We start from the raw sequence: 22,312 nt of genomic DNA on the forward strand, positions 1-22,312 counted from the left end.
GCCTATCTCAGATGTCATTGGGCATTAAGGCAGGATACACCCTCGACGGAGTGCCAACCCGTCGCACGGCACACACACACACACTCTCATTCACTCACGCATTCACACACTACAGACAATTTTTCCAGAGATGCCAATCAACCTACCATGCATGTCTTTGGACCGGGGGAGGAAACCGGATTACCCGGAGGAAACCCCCGAGGCACGGGGAGAACATGCAAACTCCACACACACAAGGCGGAGGCGGGAATCAAACTCCCAACCCTGGAGGTGTGAGGCGAACGTGCTAACCACTAAGCCACCGTGCCCCCCACATTATGAGCAATGAATTAAAAATTCCTGTTTCACAACTTTGAAATAAAATGTGCATACACATACCATAAGTTTAATTTTACTGTGGGAATTTTAATTTTCCTGTGGAAAGATGAATGTCAAGTATTGAAGGTAAATTTGTATACACTGATATTCCACTTTGTATACACTGATATCAACATATTTGATATGAAGTGTGGTTAAAGCCCAGGAAAAGCCTTCATATTTTCTCTTTTCTATCATATACATTTTTGAAAAACTGTAAATGTTTATAATTTTAACTAAATTAGTTAAAAATTTAACTAATAACATTAATGTGTATTGCCATAAATGAAAAAGTAAAAATATATATATATATATATATATATACAAAAATAAATAAATAAATAAATAAATAAATAAATAAATAAATAAATAAATCCCAGACTTCAGAACCACACTGATCATTTAAAATCAAAGTTCTAAAATCAAATATTTATCGGTTTAATTTGTGTTTCATTTAATATTTAATAAATAAAATATAGAAATGATAAACAATGTCTCCCTTTTTTCACGTGGGAATTGGGAATAGAGAACAGGGAGGTTCTGCCAATACTATGTCTAATAATATTTATTATTTTCTTTATATTTCATAATAAATATATATAATAATAGAAAATAGGTAGAAAGTATATAACCTATATAAATGATTACAAATTGCTTGGTTTACATTATATTGTTGTTTTACAGGACTTAATTATAATAATTATAGAAAGCACTGTCCATCTGTCACTGTCTATATTTATAACTTATTTACTGACACTTAATGGAAAACCAACATTAATGACATGTTATCAAAGATTATACATTTGCAAATGACAAGAAGTAAATTCTTTGTTTATGAGTATCAGTGGCTTTTGAGTTGATTGTCATCTCCTAAGGTAAAAGGTCAGTTATGGTATTTATATATGGAACGAACAGAAACTGTGACCTTTTCTTGATCTGAGACTTTCACTGCATAAGGAAAGAGCACTTAGATAGCAAACTAGCAAAGCCAGTGCTCTTAAGCCTGTCTACAACAGCAGGATATCAGTGGCCCTTTAGGATTAGCACTTGTCAGACTGCAGAAGATGATCACAAGAAAATTTTGGACAGATTGTCCCATAACATGTTCATAACTGTAGAACTATGATTAAAGGAACAGACTCTCTTGTATCTTACACCATTTACACAGCCATTTACTCTGATTTAAATTTATTATTATTATTATTATTATTATTATTATTATTATTATTATTATTATTATTAATTTATTTATTTATTTGTTTTTGTTTGTTCGTTTAGTTCTATCTATCTATCTATCTATCTATCTATCTATCTATCTATCTATCTATCTATCTATATATATATATATATATATATATATATATATATATATATATATATATATAATAAATTACCTAAATGTAAATAAAGTTGTAAATAAATGACAATTGTAAATAATATTTTGCTAATGGGTTTTTGAAATAATTTAGAATTTATTAAATTATCATCTTTTTCAACTTTTATCATCTGTTTAAAACAGGATCTTCTGATCAATTTGGAGATATATTTGTTTTCTTAATGTAGAAATATTTTAAATGCATATATATAAAATAACTCTGGTCAAACAAGAGCTCTAGATATTCAAACTAAAAGAAGTATATTCTATTAAATGACAAATGACCTTTATTATTATATTTTAATACATTGCCATTAGCACTAATGTCAGTGTAGCTCTAGAGCGCTCATTTTTATGTGTCTACTTCCTGTATTCATACTGTGAGATGTATGAATTGAATCTTTAATTGAATCCACTGCACAACAACAAGATGTGTGTGTGTGTGTGTGTGTGTGTGTTTGTGTGTGTGTGTGTGTGTGTGTGTGTGTGTGTTTAAGACACAATATGACATTTTTTATAGTTTTAAAAAAAGTGCTTCCTAAAAGTGTTCCATGTGACCAGCACCCCTGTAAATGTCAGTACTCTGCCTGGACTTTGGCCATGTGCCTTTTGTTTATGTTTCGTGTTCATGTGTCTGCCCAGCCCTTGTCTTTTCCTCCCCGCCTCTACACACCTGTCCCTTATGTCTAAATGATTGTCTTGTTTATTTATTTGATCCACGTTGCCTTGTGCAGCGCGGAATCCTCTGTTGTCCTTGTCTGCTGTTGTCCATGTCCTGTTTCGTGTTCCTTTAGTTAATAAACCCTGTTTTTGTTTAGCTGTCCTGCATTTGGGCCCATTTTTACCCCACGTCCCTGACAGTAAAGCTAACTATGCTGTGCGGGTGTGCGGGTGTGCATGTGTGCGGGTGTGTGTGTGTGCGTTCGTTCTTAATGAAGCAGCACAGAACCCAGGTACTTTCTTTGGCATTGCATCTTCTCCTCCATCTGTGCCTCACTAAGGGACCATGGTTAATTATAGTCACACATGTATAACACACATATGGATGAAGAAATACACAACTCATGACTGGACAGACAGCATTCTGACAGGGTTTTGTGACAAAAGGATAAAACAGAGTTATTTTGGAGGTTATGACAATATCCAAGTGAAGAGTGTGAACAGACGTCTAGACCCTGAATATGCTAACCAATTATCTATCTGGATTACGAACTAGATAATGATATGATCGTTTTAGATAACGCCCTCGCTTTATAACATTTAAACGTGCGGCTGTATAAAAGTACCCCTGATAAGTTTATGCAGAGTGCATGTACAGAATGTATATACTAGACCTTTTGTCAAAAACTATTCAGTAAGTTTAGCATGGTTGTGTCAAGATCTGCTATTTTTGCCTCATTATTATTGTCTTGTCATTTTAAATAATCTCTCACTACATTCCTGTTGTCTCTTATACCTGTCACCTTTCTGCCATCCCATCCTCTTCATTCCTGTACACAGAGACCAACAATCTGAGGCCACTACCAACAATTGTTTTTATTTCTCAAGTCTTGAATGCAGTAGCAGGCTAACGCCAGATAATTCAGTCAGTAACAGGTGCCACATACAGACAGCAACAATTAGCACCTTTATTATTTGATTGAAATAAAGAGTGTCACAACTATAATATGAAGCTAATTGTCATACGTCGTGGTTCCCATGGTGAGGAGCATTTCTGTTTGGGTCCTGTCTCATACTGTAGCTCCATTTATTCCACACATCATTGTGCTCATCTTATCAGCATGAGCTCATTTATTTTGTTTGTCTGTGTATACCTTACCTTTCTAAATGTATATACTGTAATGGGACAAGTATTAATAAATAAGTATTTATAAGCCTTTTTATCTATATAATACCTCCAATGCTCATAAGCACAGCTACAGATAGGAAATTTGAAGGTGAAACAGCTCTCAAAAGTCTATCTGAATTACAATATTATTAAACACTCTAAATGGAGTCAAAGCAAAACCTTTAAAGATTTATGTCAGTACAACAGTCTTTAATAATACACACGTGTATAGACTAATGGAATGACAATTAATCATCCCCAAAAAGTCGTGCCATGCAAGATTTCACAAAAAGCTCTCAGACTAATGACACTGACGATACAGACAGAAGCTAGCAGTCAGCAAAAGAGTTGCAGGACAACCTGAAAGCAGCAGGAACAACAGTTACACAGAGAACAATGAGCACTGAATGGCACCATAATTATCTCCAACTTTAAACTCCTCAGTTAAAAAAAAAGCACAGAGCTGCACATCTGAAAGCATTTAGACAAATCAAAATTCATCATGCTTGGAGAAAGAATGCTCCTATGAACAGCATACCATGCAGAGAAGCATGGGGGTGGGAGCATCAGCTTATCAGGATTTTTTTTTTTCCGCAAATAATACTAGGGCATTACACATCATCAAAGAAAGAAGTGATTTTCCAAGAAATATTAAAGGAGACTTTAATCTCATCAATCAATATTCTGTGGAGATGCTGGACTTTTCAAAGAAGAGACAAAAGACATTGACACCAAACACAGAGTCAAAAAAAATCAACAAGGCCTTGCATGAATGAATTCCAATAAAAATTTATGAAGGATTGTTAAATTACACATCCAGCAGAGAGCCCCCGTAACCTTAGGGAGCTAAAGACAATTTGGCAAGAGAAATTGGCCAAAATTGAACCATGATGCTGCAAAAATTTAATTACTTGTTACTATAGATGTCTCAAAGGCAGTACTTGCCAAGAACAGCTTTACGAAAATTATAATGTTGGTCATTTTTGGTGTCTGAATATGTTTTTTTCAAGCTTATGATTATATACCTATTGATATGCAGTTAAAACACATTATGTGTATGAATTTAACTTGGACATACATAATGTTTGTATACTATATAATAAAAAAAAACAAGAATGCTTTAATATGTATTTTTCCTCACTGTATCTAACGTGGCCTATTACCATGGTTCCTGTTTTCAGCTCTCGTCTGTTCTTCCAATTAAGGTCATGGTTTATTGTAGTATTGACCCCCATCATGGACTTTAATGATGTTTCATGCTTGGCTTTAAATAAATCTCTCACCAAACTGCTTTACTTACCTACATGTTATGTTAATGTATGTAAACTGGATATTTCTATACAATCAAATCAAGACATGTCTTAATTGTACTTGAACAATGGTGAAATAATTGTCCAAATATGCTTCTCTTATCTTCTCTTTTCATCTGCTGTTATCTCTGGAGTTGATTGATGATCCTTGATCGAATATTAGATGTTACTTGGTATTGAAAGCTAGATTTCTTATTCAATAATAGTTTTTAACGTGTGTGTGTGTGTGCGTGTACTAGTCTCAACTCATAAACTGTTGCTCTTTCATTTGGTCTTGTTTTTGCTAGGGAATATTTTTTACGATCACCTGTAGCAAAAGTCGCTTTTCCTTAAACCAAACGTTATCTTCCAAGCATGAACACGATTAGTTTGGATTACCTGTAACACATTTTTGGCAAACATGTCTGCTAATTAATAACTGTAAAACAGCTATTTGTCTCATGTTGAAACCATGTATTTTTGAAAATTTAATACCGCAAGTATTACATTTTGTCTATGTTTTTGAGAAACAATGAAAGAAAAAGATCTTGCTAGTCAATTCAGACCTTTTCAGGAAAAGTATGCACTACAAGAGTGCTGCCAGTTACATCCTTGTAATTACAGATGGCCTTGTCCCAATTTTAACAGGACAGATTTAAACCAAGGTGCCAAATAAAGGGATGAGCTTTACTTACTTCCAGGGAGCCAGCTGAGACATTGGAATTAGCACTGCCCAAATTGCGGGGCAGGGTCCTAGTACGTTCGGCCTTGCCGGAAGTGAAGATCTGTCTGATGGATGGCCGGCTTTGCTTCACCGCCAACGTGTGTGCACTTGCGAGGCCAGGTATATGCTTGACAGTACCATAGGATCGGTTCAGACCTACATGGTCCAATTCCACTGGGTATGGCTCGCTGTCACCTGGATGAAGGGTCATAGGTGAAGGGGGTGGAGGAAAAGGTGGGTCTTCCACACTGATATTGAGAGGTTTTTCCTCTTCTTGTATCGCACTGGGCTTGAGGTTGACCGTCCGCCGTGGTAGTACCATGTAGTCCCCTTCACCACCCCCTACACCGCTGGCTGGATCAGTGGCAGCAGTGGAGGACCTTGCCCAACCCAGTGCACTCTCAGTGCACAGATAGACCGGTGCAGAGCGTTGGTGCTGCCCCTGCTGTTCCACGTTGACATCCTTTTTCCGGGGTGTCTCATTGAGCTCGTTCAACGTGCCCAGAGTTGGCACCTGTGCCAGGAGGTTGGGTGGGGGGATGTTGCCGGGTAGACTGCTGAAGTTGATGCCTTCTTGATGGGTGGCTAACTTGGGATCGTCCTCGTCATCCAGGGAAATACGTGACAGCGTACCCGTGATGCTAGCTGGGTTGCATGTATTCACCTCCTTGAAGATGACTGTGGAAGCGAGAGGAGGAGGAAAGAGAGAGAAAAGGGGGGACCCAGCAGGAGGGAGGACAAGAAAGAGAGAGTGCACACAAAGGCAGGAAGAGAAGGAAGAGACAGAAGCAGAAGCAGTCGAGTGCACAAGACAAGATAGACGGCAAGAGACCTCAGAGCAAACAGGTGAACAGCAAAAAGTAGAGAGATGGAAGAATGGGAGAAAATGAGAAAAGATGGACGGTGACAGATAGAGAGAAAGTGTACAATAGACAGATTGTACAAATGCATAACAAAGGTCAAAAAGTTAGCCCGTGTGTGCAGATATGTGAGATTGATAGAGCCCAGAGAGGAAAAAAATAAATGATGGTATGATAACAGGAAAGATAAGAGAGAACAAGAATGAGCACATTGGAAAGAAAGCCAGAAATCTCAGAGTAATGCAAGAAGCAAAGATGCAATTTTTCCCCCATGGTATGTTGTTGAATCGTAGCATGCAGGTGTGGAGGAATGAAACAGAAGTGAGGCACAGCGTTGGTGTTGGTGAAGTTTCACAGATTTGCATGCACAGAAAAAAATTCAATAATCCTCCTGGAGGAAAAGGATTCAACATATTATTATCTTAATAACAGACATCACTAGAAAATTATGATCACTGCTTAAAGTCAAATGCAAAAAAATAACCTGGTCATTAATATCTGAGATGTATTTCAGTTTAGTTAAGATCTATTTTCAACTTTTCACCTATGATTGTCATTTGATCTTCAAAAAACTGCTTGATACACAGGCAATTTTAAAATTCATATTTTTCAGGATTTTTTGGCTGCTGATGTGCATGGTATGCATATGGGAATGAAGGCATAAATTCACTATCGTGCTGCAATTCTGATGCAATATAATGCAAAAATAAAATCAATTGTCATTGAAATAAAATAAAAAAACAAAACAAAGAAAAACACACAATCAAGAAGAAACGCATCAATTAAACTTACATGGATGTCCCCTCTCTGCAAACGATGGGAAGACAATGTTAATCAATGTTACTATTCATGCACTACATAAATCTCTATTGTCTATATGTTCATCCTTTAAATAATAACAAACAAACAAACAGACAAACCAACAGACTGACAGCAAAACTGAAAAGTACAAGTAATAGAGATAGGTTCAGACAGAAGAAGTGAAAAGGAAAGAGCTGAAAGACAGAACCGTGTACCTGTTTGACATGCCAGGTCTACATCTTTCTCAAAATCAGTCTGTGTGGGAGAGAGAAAAAGAGAGAAAATTAATAAATATCTGTATAATAAAGTATAAAATCATGAGTACCAATCACTGCTGGAACTAAAATTTTATTCAGCTAATAATTATTATTCAGGAATGAAGAGCAAGCAAATGCAATCATATTTCCTGTAATCAACTTAAAATAAAAGGCTATAAAAGCCCACTTTGACTATAAATCCTCATGCGTGTAAAGAGACAACATACATATAAAGAGTTACAAATATTAACATATACAGTACACATGCTGAAAAATACTTCACACGGATTGTAAATACGGCTTTCATTTGTTGTTGTCGTCTCTTCTTTTTTCTTTTTAGTTTTATTTACAGCATTAATATAATGGAGATGATGGAAGAACTATTTATACTTCTACCGCTATAGCGTCCTACTGATTCAACTCTTACTCTGGCACATAAGTACCGAGACACGTCACATCATGCAAATCTGTCAGGCAATTTTTCCGCTCTTTGGTGATGACACTCTGTAGCTCTCCTCATTTGTAACTCGGTCATTAGAGTTTCGATTGCGGCTGCTTTAGCGAGGTAATGGATTCTGAATGATTTATTACATTGAATGTGCTGTATGTATGGCAGGTATTAACAGATAGTATGGAAATCGTGTCTATCCATTTTCATTCCATGAAATCTTGCTGACAGATGAATAATATTGCCGTATTACCTTATTGCCTGCCTAAATAGGAACTATTTTCAACACATTTGCACAATAACCTTAAACGTACGGGAGGTAAGAGCTGCGTGAGGCTGCTTTTGTGGCCTTATGAATAGTAACAAATCAGTAATGAATTTGAAAGAAATTCTGGAATATTTTCATAGTCATTAAGATAATAGTTTTATACGTATACACTCAGATTTTTTTATTTTATTTTTTTAGAAGTCAGATAGTGAGATAGTAGCTTGATTTAAAGCTACAATCATTTTTCACACTCGATTCAATTAAAAATAAATGCTCCCAGCTTAAGCCATGTTTACTTTAAACTCAAATTCAGATATGAATATTCAGAGCACAACATTCAATTTAATTCAGATTTATTTTTATAGTGCTTTTAACAATGAACAAAGTAGCTTTACAAAACATAAAAAATGCTTACATATTTATCCCTGCTGGCAAGTCTGAGGTGACTGTGGTGAGGGAAAACTACCGTGAGAGGAACCAGATTCAAAAGGGAATCTTATCCTCATTTGGGTGACAGCAGGGAATGTGAATATAAATTATACGTAAATACTAGAGAGTGTGGTTATTATTAATGCCCTTTCTACAGTCATATACAGTCAACTTGGTATTATGTAACTACTGTAGGAGCTCCTGAGCAACTCATAAATTAGCTCATCATCCGAGTTCATTATACGTTTGTTGTATAAACTTTGTTGCCTTATAAGTCTTGTATGAGTCTAACATGCTTCGTAATTTGTAGGTGATGGGATTTTATCAAACCAAAACCCACCACCACCACCACCACAAACACACACACATACACGTGTATATGAAGAAAATAAATACAGAGTTACCCAACCTTTGAAAAAATTTTCATTCAGTTTGGTTAGCAAAACATTTATACACTATTTAAAGACTGCCACAGTTTTTACACAGTTATTTGTACATTTTATTAGTTTTCATGTTATTGTTATGTCTGGGCTCTTCCCCTTGCACCAACATGTTATGTTTTCATAGACATGTGTGTTGTCATTTTGGTTCATGTCCCGTCTTCTGCCCTTCATTGCAATTTATTGTTTTCCTCATGTTTGTTGATCTTTTTTGTCGTTCTTTTTTGTACCAGTTTTGAGTTTGTTAGTTAGTTTGTGTATTTAAAAATTTGTGTTTCTGTGTTTGTTCTGAGTTTTGCCGCATGACTCTACAGAGACTTTTGTACTGTTTTGCTACTCTGGTTCTCGATCTTGTTCTGTTACCTCCTTCTTGTGTTTTAAATGATTATTCCTTAATTAAAGCGTTTTTAAGGCATCTGCATCCATCTTCTTCTCACATTACATGACATGTTGCTAATGCAGTCTGGAAGAACGTATGCCTACAACTCACTAAAGCACGATGTCATCTTTTCGATCGATTTGACTGTTTTTTTCCTTATAAGAAATAAAGCAATACTGTAGCAGAATCAGAAATTGTGTAGAAATCTGACAAATATGTGTGCATACTGTACTGTATAGAGAAGCTGTGTACATTGACTGTATGGAGAGGGTTGTGAAAGCTGTATACTGAGCAGAAGTGAGCTATTTCTGCATAGTGTGAGAGGTGGATTGAGAGCACAAAGACAGTTGGCACTTGGGTGAGAGAGCATATTTAAATGAAAAGTTTTGGTTCAACTATCATAATCTTTCATGAGAAAAAGTCTATCGCAACACCTTCACAATCTACTGCAATACCTCCAACACCAAAAAAAAAAAAAATCTTTAGCAGTCGGGATCATTTCAGTATTCCAATATAGCTCCTGAACGCTAAAGAAAGAGATTGATTAGTGCACATTTTAAATTTTAAACAGGTAAAATGCAATCAGATGATCAAACTCTTAATTATGCCTGCTGAATGGGAACAAATCGGTAGTGATTTTAAAGCAGGAACATTTCTAACCCATTCTGACTATTAAAGCCCACAATTGTTTTTATGCTAATACATGAATAAAAACATCAGAAAAAGAGAGTGTATTGACCAAAAAATGAGATGAAAAATTATGAAATATTTTCCAAGCCAATAAACTGCAGGAAAACACCATCATGGTGCAGTAATATGCACACAGTTATTTTCACAATGACTGTAAAAGTGATTTGTGTGTGTGTGTGTGTGTGTGTGTGTGTGTGTGTGTGTGTGTGTGTGTGTTACGGTAAAATGCACTTGAGTTCACAGAAACCAATCGACACTTGTTTAACCTGACACTCAATGAACTAGAAGTAAAACCTGCTGACTGCAAGATACTTATCTAATTAGCCATCTAATCTGTTCACACTATGCCATTGATTACACTCTTAAATACACACACATGCACACACACATGCACACACACACACACACACACACACACGCTCACACACCCCTGTAGACTCACACACACACACACACACACACACACACACACACACACACACACACACACACATATAACATGTTAAGTATAATTTGGTCATAAGCTGTAGAATTTATACATTCTTTTTCCATTTTGTAATAAACAGTAAACTTTAAAAATTGATCAACTCTAATATTGTTGAAATAATATAGCAATTCGTAATTCTCAATAAAGTTTCCAGCGACGTCATGAATTGATTAAAAAATATAAAATATCAAAACACATGATACACAAAAAAAACAAACACTTGTATAACTCATAACGGACAAAGGGCTTGAACAAGCACATTGAGCTCAACCTGTGATGTGAATTATCCAGAACTCCTGTCTTAAATTCTGCTGAAAAATTTTAAGCAACATCTTATGTATAATTAGATTAACATTACTGTGCTAAAAAGGTTCTTTAAAGTAGCAGACATTTTGATCGACATGCATAACCAAATTTTTTAAATATTTCATAATATCTATATTTCTTCAATTTTACAAATAAAGAAATAAACTGCTTTGGAAAACTGTGGATATACAGTAGCTGAGCTGAGCCGAGCTGAGCTCAAACATCACATACACAACCCACCTCGTCCAGGTTAAAATGGTTAAAAGGTAGGATGAAGGATGTGACCTATAAGCTGGAAGAGCTTATGAGCTCAGGTCATAAGGGTGCAATGCTAAGAACGGCAAAAATGCTTCACTGCACTGTCTGAAGCCTGGGTTTGAAGTCCCACCAGAGAAAGACATAAAACAGTGAACTTTAACTGAACTTCAAAAAATTTGTAGAATCTACAACATGTAATCTGTCTCACTAAACAACTCTGATTATTGAATGCAATTATTATTACATCACATTAATACTTTATAAAGACATTTTAGATGCACTTTAATTCTTAGGCTTTTATTTCCAAAACAGATTGATTCAAATTTATTAAGCTAAATGTGTGATCCAGATTACAGCAAGCTGAGATTTATCTCAAATAAATAAGCTATTTTTCTGTTTATAGTTTAATATGTTTCGTCTAGAACGCTGACTACGAATCAGAGGATGCACTGCCTTAAAGTGTCAGGGTGCAAACTAAAAAGGCTGATGTATTTTTTGGTGAAAAATTAAAAATCGAAGCGCAATGGAATAGAAAGAGAGAGAGAAAAAAAAAGAACCAACGTGGCACTTCTGGAAAACTGAAAACACAAATGGAAACAGATTTATGACTTTTTCGATATTTTCACTAATTGCTCCAGCACAGTTCAGGTATAAACAGTCTGACATAGCCAGAAGTGCATTTAAACTGCCACCTCATATGGATTCAAATTACCTTTATCCATCATTCGTATTCTGCTTCCTGCTTCATGTTCTGCTTACATGTGTTGCGTGGCTACATTAAAGTAATTTATACCGCAGTGCTGCTGAATTCTTCAATCCGTTTGGTCAGAAAGCTCTGATGACGTTTCTTTAACAGCAGCTCGACGGCAGTTCTGGCTGGGGCATAAGTGTTAGGCTCATGTTGTATTAATGTGCATGTTGTGTTACTGAGAAGCCAGAAAGCTTCACCATATAAATGAGCAGACATTTCTCTCTTTTTGTTTGTTTCTTCAGTTTTTCTGATGCTGATGTTTGTTAGTACTGTATGTGCTCGTTCTAATACGTTATTGTTTCTATAGCGACAGCTCGTTCACAGCGGATGGTGGATGCTCCGCATAAATTACAGCTAATAATAAATGGATAAAATGTGATGATGTTTAACAAAGAGGTTGTATAAAGATTAAAATTATGATGTTTTTAAGGAGGACGCATATATTTAACATTTAAGTAAAGAAGCTCCAGTGTTTGTCAATACGTTTTCTGGACTGAGGATTTTGCCTTTAAGTACAGCATTTTTATTTTTTAACATAAAGTTAGAGGTTGCAAGAGTTTGGTGATGGAGTGACCGTTTATAGCTACTATAATGTAAGTGATAACATAAACTTACTTGTTTTACACACATTAAGGATTAAATTGCTTTGGGATGTCCATCACACCAACATGTCTGCCATATTTTGATCTGTATTTAATTTAATTATTCCACTATAGAGTAGACTATTTAAGTAGAAGGTATAAGTCCTAAGTCTTGCAACAGCAGGGCTTCGGTTTTAAGCCACAGTTTGTGATTTCACTCGAGTACTTAATTAATTTCTCTCTTTTTGTTTTAATCAAATATATGCTTGTGGAAAGCCGAATGCTGGAATAAAGATACAAAACAGACCTATTTATTAGAAAGAAAGAAAGAAAGAAAGAAAGAAAGAAAGAAAGAAAGAAAGAAAGAAAGAAAGAAAGAAAAGGAAAAAGTAGAAAAGAGATCTTGATATGGTCCTGCTTAAACCGAGACCTTTACAGTGTCACCCTCTTTATGATAGCAACATGACAGATTTTTATACTGATGTAATTAAGCTAGTTTCTGACATGAGCTATGTTGTAATGGTATTTTTGTTTCGCATGAAGCTTGTACTTTATTTTATGTAAGCCTGAGTTTATTATTGGTGTTGTTATGCATAATCTGATTTATTAGAAGTAATAGTAGTGGTTGTATTATTGTTGTTACTGTTACTACACAAATTTAGAACATTTGCAGCTCACGACTTTATGATCATTCTTTCACAAACTTACATGAGCCTTCATTTACATCACCGTGTATCAGTCGAACACGGAGTGAGTTAATGCTGATTTTATCAGAGTACACTCCTCTCTCTGTAGATTCGCACTGGCCTCAGAGCGAGACTCGTCATCCCTCCTAACTCTTATTAAAGGTATTAATAATAATAACAACATGACCTTCATCAACTGTGCAAGCAAAGCTCATGGGGCTTTAGGAGTTGAAACCAGGAGATATTTGATATGGTTTACTTGTTGGACACTTTATTAGGTAACCCTGCTGACTCAGGGAATTATCACATAAAGTTGATGTCGATGTGTTGTTTACACTCACGATATCAATCCGCCATCGGGCAGCACTGTGCAAAACATTGCACAAAATCAGTCAGAAAATGGTCAGGAGCATCAGTGAATGAAGGGAATCGTGAGTTTCTTGACTATTTTTCTGTTTATATCATGCATGTTGGTCTAACAGAGTTAAATGTCCAGAGAGATTTGAGCTGACAGGAAGTTTATGGTAAATATTAAAAATAATCACTCTTTTACAACCAAGGAGCAAAAAAGCATCTCAGAAAACACATTGAACCTTCAGGCAGATTGGATACAAACATTAGATGACAACACCAGGTCCCGCATAGCTACAGTACACAGATCATATACAGCTACACGGTCTACACTCTTCATTAATAACTACATCACATTTATATCTGTGTTTGTTCTAAATACTGTTTAATTAAATGTTAAAAAGGAAAACTGGATGTATAGAAAAAGAAAGTATCCTTCAGTTCAAAAGGGGTTAAGAGATATAATATCTGAATTTCTGATTGGATTTCAGTCCTAGCTTTGGGCAATGGGTAGTGAGGGCATGGAAATAGATAGTGATTATGCCTGTGGCTATTCCTATGCCTGTGGTTGTGTTTGTCAGAGAAGGAATAAAGGGGGAGAAGGCGAAGAACAAGGAGCACTCACCTTAACTAGAGCCATTTAAAAGGAACATTTAGCATCCTCATTATACCTACTCATCTGGTCTATTGAAAAGCAAATAATACGAGGAAAAATAAAAGGATGAAGAAATGAAATAATCACACCACCGACTTTGCTTATGGAAATGTAAAATAAGCGTTGAAATTGTATTGAATATTTTATAGACTTTTTAAAAATATGAAAATAAATAAATAAATAAAAAGTTCTTTAATGCTTGGAAACTTTTCAAGTCAAGTGAAGTGTATGAAGAGGATGACGTGAAATGAGATGCTATTCACCATGATCTGCACCTGGCCGTTTTTGCAGGAATCTGGTGAGTTTTCACTGTCGTCCTTACATCCTCCCATCCTACAGCGCACAGCATCCTGTACCTGAGAGAGAGAGAGAGAGAGAGAGAGAGAGAGAACGAGAGAGAGGGAGAGAAATTTTAATCTAACCCTATAATATAATCTGTAATAGTAGCACAGCAGGTCGAGAGTTTCATCTGAAATTAAAGAATATATTTTCTTTTTTTTTTCAAATTTCCACTTTCATTACGACTTTCCTCTATATATAGCCTCATGTTCCTGTTCTTGGTTCTCATGAAATGATCATGCTATTTTACAAAACCACTCTTCTATCTTCCAGCAATATGCCGCACCACATGGACACACTACAAAAAAACCAACACTGATAAAAGAAAAAAAAAGTTCTGGCCTGGAGGAATTCAACTGATGAATATGTATGAATACTTCAAAAAGGAATGTCCAGTGATAATGGCTCTCCTTTCCTTTCAGTATCAAACAGAATAGAGATTTTCATCACCATAATGGGAAAAGGTATCTCTTTTCAGCTTGTCTTAGAAAAAAAAACAAAAAGAAATAAATAAAAAACTCCAGGCAGAAACATGACAATGTAATTAAACAGTATTTCTTCTGTTTAGCTAGATATGAATACTAAGAACAGAAGGATAAGGTTAAAAGTCTGAAAAAAGAGAGAAAAAAAAAAAAAACCTGCATTGATATGTAGATATAAGTGCCCCTTGCTGAATGTACACTTTCTTCTATGCTACTAAATCTGCTAATTACTCCTGATTGAAAGGTTTTAATCATCCATTGTTTATTAAACTGCATATTCATTTTACTATCCGTCCCGTTTATCGGCCCGCCGGGACATCGAGATCGAACGCTCTGATATATCCGGAACATCTCAGAAGGAAATGTGTGGAAGGAAGCATAAACAATCCCTTCCAAGGCCCTGTTTATTGCTAACACAGAACTAATAACGATAATAAGTATTCTGGAGACGGAGACAGACCTGACTCACAAAGCAGAATCTATCACTTTAATCTGGTTAGGGGAGCAATCAAGGCAGGGCAGCCTGATGAGATTCCTAATGAAACTTTGATATGAGTTTATACCCCTGAGTGCCAAACCCACTGCATAGTCAATGCTTACACATCCTTTAAATAATAAGAGCACTAATGACACCATTAATGACAGCGAACTTGAAATAGCCCATTTCTCCTGATGCTTTCTAACATTAAATATAGGTCAATATTCATTTGCATCACAGTTTCTTCCATAAAAATACAAAATATACATTACTAGGACCATGCTGGAGTGGCTTTATCTATCTCTAGGTGGTACAAATAATGATGAAATAATGAAAAGAATAAAAACGTTGCTAAAATAATGAATGTGTCTATTTCTGTTCTGTCTTGCTTTCTAGTGTTATGTTTCTCTTATTTATAACAATACTATCCTTTCACGCTTCATATTTTTTTCCTGCTTGGTATCCCTAGAATGGCCTTCAACAGATGGTCTGGATCCATTTTATGATCTAGTTATTACAGTCTGAGTGCACATTCTTTCTCTGATGTTTATGACAGTCTGCTTTATCACAGTTAAATGAGTTATTATGAAGAAATACTATGCATCGATGCTACAGAAATCTGCATCGTGAACATATAAGTTTGTTTAAAAACGCCTATACGTATCACACATACTGTAGAAAATAATGTTACAGTCAGTATTTCACCTTCAGACATGCACATGAAACATTCATGATGAAAACTGGGGCAGAGAGACAAGCAGATGTTACAGTATACCATGACCCAACATCACCTCATACGTAAATATGAATATCATAATATTCTTATGATTTTTCTTTTTCAAGTTGTAGTGCAGTACATTTCTGAATTGTATTAAATATCATATACAGTACATACACAGATTAAAGTAAATCTGAAATCATGGAATTCACGACACGAGATGTGTCACATTTGTCAAATACAAATGTTATGTTATATACAATAAACAACATGGAGTGGAATGAAAATGCGGCCGCTTTTTCTAGACTGTGCATATAAATGAAATAAGTTCCATCCATGCATCCACTCTCTAAACCGCTTATCCTATTGCGTCACAGAGAACCTGGAGTCTATCCCAGGAGATTGTGGGCACATCTGTGGGCACAAGTACTGAATAGAAATAGTAAGAAAGAGATAAAATGTGTATACGTAGAGCAGTATGAATGTTACATGCACTAACAGTTCAGAATGTGAATTTAGACACCCTACTGACAAAAAGCATTTGTTCCATCTTCATATTGATTTTGAATCCCAGCAATCCTGTAGCTATCAGTGGCCGGGAGACACGGCATTAAAACTGCCCATGCTCTCTGAGTGTGTGGGCAAATGTTGGCAAAATGATGATGCCAGGAATGTTTGTTTTTTCTGCAACTGCTATTTTCAATGCAACTTGCCAAGTTTTTTTTTTTTGTTTCGTTTTCTCTTTAACTCTCTACACGTATCTAATTACTTTCTATGATAGCTGCATTCATGTTCGATGAACATGTCTGGAAGAGGGTTTTGGCTGAATATGTGATATGATGACGTGATCTAATTTTGAAGAACTGCAAGCTGCTCTGAATATTCCAGAGTTTACTTGATTACTTGCCATCGCAGAATCACAAATTCCCGGAAGGACTTCTGATTTCTTTTGCCCATCCTTCTCTGGAAAATTGCTCACTTTCTTTCATACTAGTTGAAGACTTCTTTTCCCCCTATATACACATTCTCACCACTAGAAACTTGTATCCATAAGCATCATGGAGAATATCTAATGTGTTGGTTGCATCAACAATACAATCCAACGTGATACGTTAGTTTCCAAATGATGCATGCTAGGATCCTAGCATATACGGACTACTTGTGATGCCCTAGCACATCCTTGCTGTCTCTCACTTCTCCTGCTCCTGGGATGCCTACACCACCTAACTGGGTATAATTTACACATCAAACTTGGAGGGCTGTGCGTGATCATGACACACTTGCTAGGTTCCTCTCTGTTCTGTTGTTATGCAAAAAAGCTATTAAGGATTACATCGAACGCTTGTGAAGGATTTTCATGTACTTAGCAAAATTAATTCCGGATTTATCTTACGCTAATACCCCGGCTTTGGGTATTGATTTCAAATATATGTATATATATATATATATATATATATATATATATATATATATATATATATATATATATATATATATATATCTTAGTCATTTAGCACTTCTGCACCCAAATGATAATTTTATGATATGCTAGACAAGTGAAACCAACTTTAAAACGTGCTAAGGAATTCGATTGAAGCCTTGGTGCCGTTGCCATGCAGGGAAATTTAGCATGCACTTCCTGCCTCAGTCACAATGTTCTGATCCTCGTAATCCCACTATTGTGATTTTGAGCAACAATATGGTGCAGGTTATGATTTCTGACTAATCCTCCATTACATCCAGTTTTACTACTTCAGTTTTCTGAAAGCGAAGCCAAAAATAACACAAGAAATTAGGTTACAAATGCATATAGGTATTACCTCTAGCTTTTTTGACTGTAATTAGATTCTTGATATGTAAATGCTGCTTGAATTTTATGTAGTCCACTTTAATGACTAAAATGCATGGAAATATCCATGCGGAGCTAAATTGTTGTGTTTTCAGTAGCGATTTCATGTCATAATAGGATATTCTATGTTATAGTATATAGTAATATTAAAACAGCAATTTAGTTTTTATTTTGGTTGTGTTTCTATTGAAAATTGTACAATGTCTGTGTGAGGGAAAAAAAATACAAACTAATACCACAGCATGGCTGAATTCTGAAATCTGATTGTAGGACAGATTATTTATATATTATACATGTTTATTATATTTATTATAACAAACGGTTTATATTAATGCCTGTGTTTGATTTCATATTTATTTATTATTATTTATTTGTGACTTGTATAGTGGATGCTGATAGAGAGAGAGAGAGAGAGAGAGAGAGAGAGAGAGAGAGAGAGAGAGAGAGAGAGAGAGAATAAGATGTTTGTGTGACATGTTGTTCATTAATAAATGACACTTTGTTATTACAGTTGAGAGTTGTCACTGAGAAATATATCACAACAGCCTTCTTTTTACTTCTAATTAAAACAGCAGACAAGACAATCGACTTAAGGATCTGGAAAGACTGTCAGCAGTGCAGAGGTTTTCATTGCCTTGATATTAACCTACACACTGGAAAATGCTCACTTTCTCATTCATTATTATACGTAGAAACGTTTTTGACCCTCAAGAGCCTGGCAGTTACTGTTAAACCCTGTATACATGCCCACTCCTGTCTCTAACATTTGTTGAACAATTGTGAAATGACTGAAAATTGTATGTAAGGATTTATTAAAAAGTGTGTGTTGCCCATTTCACTCCAGGCTGCTAGAGGGCACCCTTTCCTGAATTTACCTACCCAGCTCTCTTCCTGGTTATAAGATATGTAAAGAAAATGGCCTGCGTCTATATTTTTTTCAGCCTTGATACAGTACACACTGATCAGTATATGGATTTAGTATGAACACAATCCGGACCTTCAGTACTTCATGTGACAAATGATGCCAAAACAACCACAAAAAAATATATATATTTTCTGAAAACTGCAGTTTTTTTTCCTTTGTTTAAACCTTTAACCAGTTAAAAGTTTACTTGGGTGTTGTTAAACTATTAGAGTGAAACCACAAGGGAACAGCGATTGCAGTATGGGTGTCCAATCTTATGGATATCCTCTAACACGACTGTACATTTTGTTGAAATGTCTCAATTCTCAGTAGTTATAAAGCTATAGTTGTGAAATACCCGGATGACCTTCTGCTTGTCCAGTGCACACTGTGCTATCCCATAATGCAGTGGGACTGGCATGGAAGAGCTGTTCAGAATCAAAAATTGCAGAAGGCAGCATTTAAAGTTCATGTGCTATAGGCTGTAATCCAGGGGAGGATCTTAATCCTAAAAAAGGGAACGATGTGAGTTCAGATTTTCATAACAATCAAGAAGGAGCCAGCTCTTCCACGGCAGTCCCAATGCATTATGGGATAACACAGTGTTCACTAACACAGCAGAAAGTCATCCAGGTATTTCTCAGCTACAGCTTTATAATTATTGAGAATTAAGACATTCATACTGCTTTTCATCAGCTGTACAATCGTGTTATAGGATATTCAAAGGCAGCAACTGACTTGTACAAACGTCTGTACAAAGCCTTAAAGTCTGCTTGCAATCTCTAACTCCTGAAGCATGAATTTCAGACAATGAACTTTGTTAGATTCTGGGTCTTGGTATTTTGAACCTGCTCTGCACACTGACCTTGTTCTTGCCACTGATTTTAGATTTGCATGAATTCATTGTATTTTTTGGCTTCAACTCCAATTACTTTGACCATGATTTTTCTAAAAGAAACTTCCAGTATTTAAACATCACACCGCCATGTCAATGACTATCTTAGTTCTTGTATATTTTCTACATCATTTTGCTTCAAAATATTAGTTGGAAGCCCATCCAAATAAAATCTGTTCATTTCCTTACAGTTTTATTTCATCTGTCAATCTGAACAGCACACTGTTCTTTATTTATTTATTTATTTATTATTAAATGTGTTAGTGTGTGATTATTATAGTATTATTATAAATTCTAATTCTTTATGGAGAAAAGAAATTCAGAACAGATTTCTAAGAGCCTACGGAGTCATAAAATATTGAAGCGTGAGAAACATGATCAATAATTGATTTTCATAACTGTCCAATTATCTTGGAAATTATTGATATTCTGTCATGTACGGAGCACCGAGGATATAAGTTCACTGTAACAAAAGAATACATAAAAAATGACACATTTCCAGTCTAACTAACAGGAATCTGTAAGACTAAATTTAGTGTGTGTATTAATCAAAGTTCGATGTTCCAGACTGTTAAATGTCAGTTTGCACAGAGAATTTGTTAAGTATTTGGTCCAATTTTGAGTTCTTTCTACAGAAAGATGTGGTTCTTTTGATCAGGACTTCTTCAACTTTTTTAAACTCTTTAATGACGAGCACTTTAAAGTGAAACAGACTCTCTCAGAGCATTTTACAAGCAAAAAAGTTGACATTATTATTATTTTTGTTATAATATATAGTGCAAAAAATATTGCTAATACAAAAATATCGTATTTTGATTACAATAAAATTATTATTATTAATATTGTTGTTTTTGTATTGTTGTATTTTTGTCATTTTATTGTTATTACTGAACTGAACTTCTGTTTATTGCTATTATTATGACACAATTTTCTATTCTAAATGTGATAATAACAATAACAAAAAATAATAATAATAATAATAATAATTATAATACTAATAATAATAATATTTATAATAATAATAATAATAATAATAATAATAATAATAATAACAATAATTATTGTTATTATTATTATTATTATTATTATTATTATTATTATTATTATTATTATTATTATTGTTATTATTATTATTATTCATACAGTGTACATAAAGCATATAAAAATATCCATATAATATGATACAAGTACTTCACTCATCATTACATTTCCCTCAGTTTATAATTCTGGGCACACTTCTTCAAAAATGACCTGTAAAATGACAGAAGCCCCTCATAGACACTGCAAGCACAATGCATCAGTGGTTCATGAGTTATAGTAAAGAACTCTCTCACCTCTCTCCTCATGGCACAGTGAACAGTGATGATGACGAAGCCTTGGACCGAGTCAAAGACTGCGAAGAGCACCTGGAAGAGCGTGGAGCGCCGATCCGTGATGGCTAACACTGCTGACATCCACGTGAGAGCCAGCAATGGCAGAACAACGCACGAGCTCCACAATGACGTCCTGTACACACACACACACACACACACACACACACAGCATGACTAAATCATTCTCAGACTCATTTACACATTCTACTCATTAAACATATAGATATATTAGCTTTATACATACAGTATACTTACAAACATTTATTTGTTAATGGGTATTTTTAAAATTATAAATACGAAAAAAAAAAAATATATATATAAATCTGCATACATACACATTCATTGATATATTTCCACTGGATAAACATTAAAGCTACAAACAATAACTGTCTAATTTCTTTATTTTTTGCCATTAACACATTTTGCCATTAATAAATTTCAAAATTATATATATTCTTTTCAGTCTATATCATCTCTATTAATACAAACATTAAAAATAACATGACGTGCTATATTTCTGCTATAGCACAGCTCAGTTCTTGAACCTGATTCGTCATTGAGTGCTGATTCATATCAGTGTTGTTCTCTAACAGCAGCACTGACGGCAGTAGTGACAGTAATGTCGGCTGCAGTTCTGATCACATGCTTACATCACACGTGCTCTTTTAAATCTGTTATCGTTTCCATAGAGTAGGAAGAAGGAATATGTTCTCCAGAACGATCAGGTCGTGTGTAATACATGGATAAACATACAGATATGAATAGAAGGTGAACTAGTTGCAGGGCGCAACAAAAATTTTGGATGAGTTTTCTGGTTTCTTTGTAACAGGACGATTTTTTTACTTCCACAAAGAGTAAAAAAAGAAGCTGGTGAGAGAACAACTGTTTATAGAATGCATAACATAAGTGATAGCAGAAACTAACTTTTTTATGCAAGCTCCACAACATTAAGTGTAACATTAAATAAAAGTGTGACGTAGCTGTGAAATAAGACTGAAGCTTTAACGTGGTCAGTACCATTAAATACCATTACAATCACTACCAATACTATCAT

General features: G+C 35.1%; 1 protein-coding gene across 3 annotated transcripts in view; it reads right to left on the reverse strand.

Moving 5' to 3' along the window:
* Positions 1 to 22,312, reverse strand: part of adgrb2 (adhesion G protein-coupled receptor B2) — a 384,210-nt gene that overhangs the window by 30,701 nt on the left and 331,197 nt on the right. For all 3 annotated transcript variants that reach the window (XM_060865674.1, XM_060865676.1, XM_060865673.1), the window contains 5 exons: positions 21,220 to 21,391; positions 14,484 to 14,576; positions 7,450 to 7,489; positions 7,226 to 7,240; positions 5,545 to 6,251 (listed from right to left, as the gene is read on the reverse strand). In XM_060865674.1, the coding sequence (XP_060721657.1) occupies positions 5,545 to 6,251; positions 7,226 to 7,240; positions 7,450 to 7,489; positions 14,484 to 14,576; positions 21,220 to 21,391 (1,027 nt within the window). The remainder of the gene's footprint in view (positions 1 to 5,544; positions 6,252 to 7,225; positions 7,241 to 7,449; positions 7,490 to 14,483; positions 14,577 to 21,219; positions 21,392 to 22,312) is intronic.

Source organism: Tachysurus vachellii, chromosome 3 (assembly GCF_030014155.1).
Source record: "Tachysurus vachellii isolate PV-2020 chromosome 3, HZAU_Pvac_v1, whole genome shotgun sequence".
NCBI classification, from domain to species: domain Eukaryota; kingdom Metazoa; phylum Chordata; class Actinopteri; order Siluriformes; family Bagridae; genus Tachysurus; species Tachysurus vachellii.